This window comes from Mercenaria mercenaria, chromosome 10 (assembly GCF_021730395.1).
Source record: "Mercenaria mercenaria strain notata chromosome 10, MADL_Memer_1, whole genome shotgun sequence".
In the NCBI taxonomy this organism is placed as follows: Eukaryota; Metazoa; Mollusca; class Bivalvia; order Venerida; family Veneridae; genus Mercenaria; species Mercenaria mercenaria.
In genome coordinates, this window is record NC_069370.1 from 7,840,052 (window position 1) to 7,848,925 (window position 8,874).

The 8,874-nt window shown below is 34.4% G+C and overlaps 1 protein-coding gene across 1 annotated transcript; it reads left to right on the plus strand.

The window, feature by feature from the left end:
- The first annotated feature begins 29 nt into the window (after positions 1–29).
- Positions 30–6,878, plus strand: LOC128559761 (uncharacterized). Its single transcript, XM_053552226.1, has 4 exons — positions 30–332; positions 2,921–3,040; positions 3,408–3,447; positions 3,904–6,878. Exons 1-4 carry the CDS (start codon positions 305–307, stop codon positions 4,592–4,594), a joined length of 879 nt encoding a protein of 292 aa, XP_053408201.1. The 5' UTR covers positions 30–304; the 3' UTR covers positions 4,595–6,878.
- Positions 6,879–8,874: the final 1,996 nt, after the last annotated feature.

Below are 8,874 nucleotides of genomic sequence, written 5' to 3' on the forward strand. Positions count from 1 at the left end.
ATTTAAAATGACTACATGATAGCCCAATGAAACAAAAACTTGTTTTATAGAATGTAGCGCTGGAAACTATGGGAGAAATTGTTCCTCGACGTGTAGCTGCAATACTGATAGATCAAAAGAAAGTCTCGATGGCAGGAAATGTGACAAAGTGACTGGCAATTGCGAATGTAAACCGGCTTGGTCTGGAATAACATGCGAGAATGATGTCGATGAATGCTTAAATTCCACTATATGTCAAAGTCAAAACACACAATGTAAAAACACAGTAGGTGGATACGAATGCGTCTGTTTACAAGGATATGAAATGCAAGATGCTGATACATGTATACCAGGTTTGTAAATTTAAATTTATTTGTATATGAGCGTTTAGTCTTTTCTGAAAAAAGAAAATACTAAACGTTATTTAGTAGAAAAACTGGAACTTCCGCGAACGTACAACGCTAACATCACAGAAATATACAATAGTCATGGAATATCCATCACAATAGAATTTATTTTTGGAACGAGATAGCTGTCTCTTGATGTTGATATAGCGTTATATGCTGTAGATAAATCGGTATATAAAGTGCATCTACTTATTTGTCAGGGATTGTTTTCATGAACATGATGCTTGGAGGGATGCTTGGCACAGTATAAGTGGTGCTTTTAGCTGGTAGTTGAACTTGCTACAGCGACCAACAGTATTGAAATAGAAAAAGTGGAAACTCCACAGATATCTCAACACAACAAAAACGAAAATGTTGCAGGCTCGGTTTGATTGAGCCTGTTCATGGACGGTAGTGGAAATGCATGCTACCGTCCACGCCCTCTAGCCCCGGGTTGAGCTGAACTCAACATTTACACATGCTAAAAGTACAGAAATAATTTAGAGACATCCGCAGATGTGTTCATACGGCGGTGCACATGGAACCTTCAATGGTACACTTGCATGTAATTCCAAGAAAAGCGGCGTATGGTCCCCAGTTAAAATAATGGGTTTGCCCTAAACGAGAAAACAATGGGCAGAACTAAACAAACTGGAATTTAGAAAGGGGATCTGAGGTTATGGAGCCTGCATATCACAGGAACTGCCAAAAGACAAAATTAAAAGAACAGGCACCATATCCAAGGGGTGATTATAAAATACCCAACACCCGCTTGATTTAAGCAGCCGGACAGTTCCCAAATGTTCTTCTTTTTCTTATTCCATTTTGGCTTAAGCAAGCAACAGCCTAACGCAGCTAGATTGTGTCTTTCCGTTGGCAAATCGTCCAATACATGTTTGAGCGTATTTAAATTGAACTATTAAAATATTACTTTCAAATTTATATATGTAAACTTTAACTGTATACGCTATCCTTCTAACTTTGTGCAGTGTGGATGCGGACTTAACCAATACCTGTATATACGGAGGTTTTAACAATATATAAATCGATTTTGACCCACATATGTTGTGCTTTAAACTTAAAATATCATTTGTACAGAATACGAAGTACTTGGAATTGTACATATTCATATTTTGGTTTCAGCAGCATATGAGTTGATTTCAGATTTCTGATGTTGCTGTGGTGCTTTTAACCGTTGGGTTTGTGTGGTTGTTACAGCTTTCATTCGTCCGCCTTCAATCATGTGTAGTGCTTAAATTTTCATTTTCGATACTTTTAACATTATTTGCAGTTATTTCAAGCGTATATCTGGTAAAAACCTGTTTACTGTTAAACCATATTATGAAACCAATTTATTTCGAAAATCATTATGCACTTTAAACATACACAATAAAAAGAACCGTAAAGAAAGCTGAAAAGACGACAGGAACTATATAGAGCTCCACATATAAAGTTATAATGTACTCTATATGCAATAGAAGTCACTGCATGTAAATTTGAAATAAATTCACATATGGGTGCTGGTACCACATATATAATTAATACAAACGCCATACATAAAGGTAAAGAGAACAGCGTATAAAATCACATGCACTAAACAGCAACAGTTAAAACCACTGCATACTTTAAATACAAAGTTGAAAACTGCATATGCAGTTAATAGCACCTGAAAGAACTGAATAAAAAGACCAATATTGCACATAATATGGAAGCTCCGCATATACCACTACATGTAAAGACGAGAGCTCCACATACACAGTGTTAAGGTACACATATTCTTTCGCTGTAAATAATTATAGGTAATTCATATGTCGGTAAAAATACAGCATTATGCTATATCGTCATCACTAGACACCAGTAGTAGTGGCATTCTATATCAATTTTTTCAAATGTAAGGTTATATTTTGTATCTTTGAAGAATAAGTTTCCTTTTAGGAATAAGGTCAGTAATTCGGTTGAAAATGTGCTTCCTTGGTGTAGTCGAAAGTAGTCCATAATAAATAGATCCTAATTTTCTTATATGTTTGCGCAAACTCGTGTAGAACGAGTGTTTTGGTCTCTTTCTTTCACTGCTAGAATATATTCTGCAAGAAATGAGACGGATATCATGTTTATGCATTCCCAACGGCAAATTTTGCAGATCGAAACCGGAAGTAGATGTTTATTTTGCGGACAAGAGCAAATATGCGCCATTTCTTTTTGTATTTTTTGGTAGCAGAACACAACTGACTGGCCTTTCACTAGGAACTATTCAATCCCCTATTTTCTTTTCATTTTTTGAATAATTTATGATAGAACTTTCATGAAAAATAGGTGTATGGAAAAGTGATGTTCTGTAAAGATACGTAAAGACAACCCGAAGTTGTCGTTTTTATATGAGACAAATATGGATTTGAATTACTGACTTTCAACCTTTAATGATCATATTTTGTCTTTATTTAAAAATCACTGACACATTTTACAGTTGTTACTTTCACAACTGCTTAAACTGTCTTACTTCTTTAACCAGAAATTAAGCAGGACTCAAACTAATATCTGCAATGAATGTTTTTCAGTTGATAGTAGCACAGATACAATGATGTTGGTGATAATATTGTCTTCGGTTGTTGGTGGTTTGACACTGGTTGTAATCCTGTTCTTTATCTGTTTCTGTCAATACAGGAGAAAAATCAAAGGTGCGAAGTCATGTGTTTTACCAAATAAAGTATTATTACAACGCACTATCCACAACAGAAAACGTACATAATTTAACATATATATCTAACATTTAACAAGGAATATTTATTTTGAATACAAAGTCATAAAGGTAAATAGTTTGAAACAAGAAACGTTGATTGCCATGTAACATTAGCAATGCAAACTTTTCAGAATACAGGTTATATAACTTTTTAAAGTATAGATTATGCGTTCTAATTCGGGATACTTTCATAGCAAGCCTCGAAAGGCTGTCTTATTTGCTGGCTCGCTTATCCTACATTGTGATGTTACATAATATTTTCTTCGTAAGAAAAAGCGTTTATTAATCAAATGTTTATATCACAGGAGCCGCAGATACCAATGACAAACCAGTCAAGGAAAATAGGTACATGCAATAAGATATACATTTAGATAGACATTTAGATTGTATATTAAGATAATTGTAAATAGGTAGAATGAATATATATTTTTATCGCTAATGGGTACGATTGATATTTTAGCAATTCGGTTTATACCTGTATTAAGAAATCATAACCATTAAGTACATATAAAGTTAAAGTTTGATATCGTCAAAAATATGTACATATACAATATTTAGACCATCGCCAATATGTACATGTCAATTATAAGAAATCGCAACAACTATATAAATTGCAATTCTGGATATTTTGATTCTTGCCAATATGGATTATATAAATCGCAACAACATAAGGGATCTAGAACATCGCCAGTAGGCACATGTAATTTGCCATTCGATTTATCTGGACTGTCGATCATTTAATATATGCACAGTGTCAAATGATCAGCATATTGTAAGGTAGTTATGTATATATATTTTCAGATCCAGTAATCACAATGTCCTGGCAACAAGCATTCGTTCTACGGTACGGGAAGAAGAGTACGATACGATAGGGGACGAATCAGACATAATAGATGTTAATGCATTACGAGTAACTAAGAACAAAGATGACGGTTATCTAGACATTGTTTCAGTTAACAGAAATGAACTGGCACAAACTTACGAGAAAGGCGTTGTTAGAAATCAGATCAATGAATATCTAGATTTAAATGCTGTTGAACAAGATACACAAGACGAATATGACTACGCATATGAAGGACATAAATTATCTGAAAAAGGTTACGTGGATGTCAGTGGAGTAAGGAGAAAGTTACCTGAAATACCGAAAAACTTTTCAACCACTGGAAAAGAAGGAGCAAATGATCCATATTCTGAATTGAAACATAAGAAATTGCCGGAGCATATGTATGAAAGAATGGCTGATCAGCATGAATACTTGAAGCCTGTCGAACTTGGAAATGTGAAACCTGATGAGCATGGATATTTGAAGCCTGTCGGACTTGGAAATGGGAAACCTGATGAGCATGGATATCTGAAGCCTGTCGGACTTGGAAATGTGAAACCTGATGAGCATGGATATCTGAAGTATGTCGGACTTGGAAATGTGAAACCTGATGAGCATGGGTATCTGAAGCCTGTCGGACTTGGAAATGTGAAACCTGTCGGTCCTTGACATTTTGAGTGCATGACCTCGACATTTCCATGTCTCTATTTTGAATAAATCCATTTACTCAGAGCAATGGGTTTATTTACCTGGATATTTCTGCTATATCGCAGAAATCAGTGCAGTCATTTGATGAAGGTTATGCGATATAGCAGAAATATCCAGGTAAATAAACCCATTGCTCTTAAATCCAGTGTAAGAGAACAACCTTCATTGATGTATTTACATGTCTCGTTGTAGTTCAACCGAGTCGAAACAATCAAAAAATGACAATTACTCTTTTGAGATGGTTTTTTTCCAGCAAAATCTTTTCCCAGTGAATTTGATAAGCAACTGCTTATTTCTACAGTAAACCATATACTCTTACAGTTCAGCTTTTTGTTAACATCTGTTAATCATCAATTTTCACAAGCGAAGGAAATATTGCAAAAAATGGATCATACTGAACTGGGTAAATCGAAAACAAATCTTAAATTCATGAAAATAACCATGAAAAGATCAAAAATCTCAAATGCTTAGCAGATACATCTTCGGTATAAGCGTAACTTACTCAAAAAGAAGCAAACTTTTTCTAAATTCTCAACATTAAATTTTGAGGCGAAATGATCAGTCAGCACTGGGTACTGAGCGGTGTCTACTGAAATGAAGTAACTCATTTTCGTTGTGTCTAGCTCATAAAGATTGTTTCAGCTATATATACTACAAGTGTAATAGATTAGAATGTTATGATATAATACCGGTATGTATTTGATTGAATACGTTTTGACGATTAAAATACCTGTATTTAACCGATTATACATGCTAACAAGCTATTCTTACAACGCTCAGACATGCTTTAATAACCTAACATTACATAACTCTAATTTACTCATAGATAATTCATTGATTTTTATTGCTTAGCATTATTAGGTACAAAAATGCCTTTGAATGAATGTGGCTGTTCCTGATGGACGTTTGTCCTTGTTTTGTATAACAAAAGCCTGTATGCATAATTTTATTATTCAAAATGCACACAATGATAAAAATGCATGAACTGAATCTTTTCTATTCCATGTGCACTGCATTTAACAACACATTACGTTGCCTTGGTGATATCCTTAATCTGGATAATCCCTTTCTTATTTTAATTGTACGAAACATATAATGCTATACTACTCCTAGGCGATGGCGTCCGCGTAAACGTCTGCGTCCACACATGGGTTAAAATTTTGATGCGCTTTCTTCTGATATTTTGTTACTTAAAATAGTTATTTTTCATAATCACCCATATCATGTGACACAAAGGTCATAGCTTTCGCGCCAATATTTCATGAATAACTCCCTCTCCCACTTTTTACTAAGAATGTGAATGTTGATTCAGTCAGTATATCTGTGCTATTACTGAATGGATTTAAATTTAAACTAGGTGTTACACATCCTCCACCACATCATGTGATATTAGGCCCATATTTCATTAAATATATCTCCATTTTACTTAGAATTTCAGGTTAGAGTTGCGATGTACTCTCAATCTATCTCTTTTATGACTAAAATGAGGGTTGATTTCAACTTGAAAAAATTGTCATATATCAATACCTACATCACAAGAAACAAGTTTGAAAGCTCCGATTCATCTATTCATGAGTGATGCCTCCTTTTGAATTTGAAGAAAAAGTTTAGATACACTTTCATTCTATCCCTTATACTACTAAATGGATTTACTTAAACTTAAAAAGACTCCATATCATCATTCTCATCATATGACACAAGGTACATTTCTGTAGCAGAAATTATGTCCCTTAACATTTAGACATTCAGGTCTGTGTTGACTCAAACTTACACTGTTGTTCAACATCATCATCCACATCGGGGGGGGGGGGGGGGGAAGCACTCCTTTTGGTCGAGTTTACTCAGATATGCCCTATTTACTGTCCAGTAACGAAAATGTGGAGCACGCTGTCTATTCTTGTGGCTCTTGGATACTACATGTATCTGGTAGTTCTGCTTGCTCATATTGCGTATACTATTTATCCCCAGGAGCTCCAGTTAAGTAAAACTAGCAATTCGAATATCCTTTCAAAAGATTCGGATTTAAATCTCTCTATATATAACAATATTATACATACCTAAAATTTTAACATGAGGGCTGTTCGTAATTTCAGTATTGTTAATTTCCTCTATTTGAATGGGAATGTACTTTGGGCAACTCCTTATGGGATATATATTTTTCAATTAATTTTCTTTATCAGATTATGTAGTATATATCTATAACATATGTAATATATTGCTAATAAATTTCTACAGTTACTATAAATTGCGTATTTATTTTGCTTATTTTACAACTGTAATCTTGATTTTGGTTAAAAAATTTAATAGTAATTTAAAGACATATCTAATATGGTCACGGCAACTGTATTTGCATAACAACTTGGTACAACTGTATTTTGTAAAGTTAGTAAACGAGGTTTTGACTCGCCTGTAACATCGCATGTTTGGTGTTCAACCCTTTTACAAATGAACGTTACGCTTTCAACTTCGAATGTGTCTGATGGAACAGGTGGAGGACTCCATGATAGGCAATGTCCAGTTCCAAATGAGATTCAGTTGTTTTGAGAATTCAAAAGCTTGTGTTCACAAGAGAAAAAAAAGATTCTATCTTGTATGTAAAGCTGGGATGGCATAATTCAGCCACGACATAGGTAGGTATTAATCACGAGAATAAAACACATTGTCTTGATAAAGCAAAGTTTTCTTAAGTGTTATCTCAATAGCCTATAGTTTCAAGAAAAAAATCATTTTTTGCGAAAAATTCACAACTTTGCTTGAAAGTTTAGAATATTATCGTGTTAGCTACCTAGATACGAGTCGTGGCAGTTTCTAGCACAAAATTACGCGAACGTTGGCGTTTAATTTCATATCTAGAAGATACCATTTAATGCTGTACGGGTTTCATTTCATTTCAGAAATATGCGTGAATTTCATTGGTAGTTTAGAAATGTTTAGAATATTATCGCAATAGCTACCTAGTTGTCTCGAAGCAGAAATATGCCGTTATGTTTTTAAACAGTCTTCTCTAGGTTTAGAAAATACATAGCTTTTACATATTTCAAGCAACATCTGTTAATAACTGCTACGGCATTTTCTTACCTCGGTTTTATATCCAAGCTACTCTGGGAAAAGGTGTATTCAAATGGTGTTTGACTACCGAGTAAAAAGATATTTGCGGTTAACAGCAATCAGTGGAATAGACCCCAATGACTCTGTAAAGACACACGCACAGGAGCATTTCATTCTAATATAACTTGTACATGCATTAGAAATTGACAGTGCAAAGGGACTACTTCGCGCAGGTATGCAAAACGTCTTAGGTGATAAGTAATAGTCTTTCACAACGTTTGAGATTCATTCAACTCAGTCTTAACTATGTTCGATGCATTTTGTGTTTATACCACATTAACCTTATCATAGATATAATGATCAACGGTTGCACAAATCATGACACGCTGCTTGTGTAAAAGACTGCATTTTCGAAGGAAGACATCAACATATAGGTTTCTCTGTCATAGTACTTTGTGTTTAAACTGCTTTACCCATTTCTTTATGCAGTTTATATTCCGTTAACAATTACAAAATGTAGCATGTTCTGAGACCGCATGCACCGATTTGTCAAGTATATAAATTATTACATCATGTACTGTCTCTTCCTGTCTTTCTGAGGAAAATGTTTAACAACGCTTGAAGAATATTTACTTTCTCTTCCTACATTTCAATGGGAAAAGTGAAGCAACTGCTGCAGAATATTTACTTTATCTTCCAATCTCTTTGGGGAGTATGATTTACTTTCTCTTTATATATTTCTGAGGAAAATGTGAAACAACTATTGAAGTATATTTATTTCATTTCATTTCCTATATTTCTAGGAAAAATGTAAGGCAACTGCTGAAGAATATTTCCTGTCTCTTCATATTTTCTAGTGGAATGCGAAGCAACTGACTCTGCCTATATTTCTAAAGAAATGTGAAGCAACTGCTGAAGAATATTTACTTTCTTTTCCTATATTTCTAAGGAAATGTGAAGCAACTGCCTCTTTCCATACTGCATGGGAAAACCTAACGCACCTGCTGAAGAACTCAGATGTGTGCCCATAGGACATTCCTGTCACATTGTCGGCAATGTAATATTAAATAAACTTTCATAATTAATTACCTTTGGTTGGGGTCGTGAGTCATCAGAGGGATGGGACATGGATACTACCAAAACATCATCAAAACACACAGGATAAAACAAACTAAAATGATTTTTTCGCTTTT

Excerpts from the sequence above, each read along its gene's own strand:
- LOC128559761 (XM_053552226.1), top strand. The coding sequence starts at position 305 with ATGCAAGATGCTGATACATGTATACCAG. Across the intron at positions 333-2,920 it reads TGCTGATACATGTATACCAG|TTGATAGTAGCACAGATACA; the intron begins GTTTGTAAATTT and ends AATGTTTTTCAG. Across the intron at positions 3,448-3,903 it reads AAACCAGTCAAGGAAAATAG|ATCCAGTAATCACAATGTCC; the intron begins GTACATGCAATA and ends ATATATTTTCAG.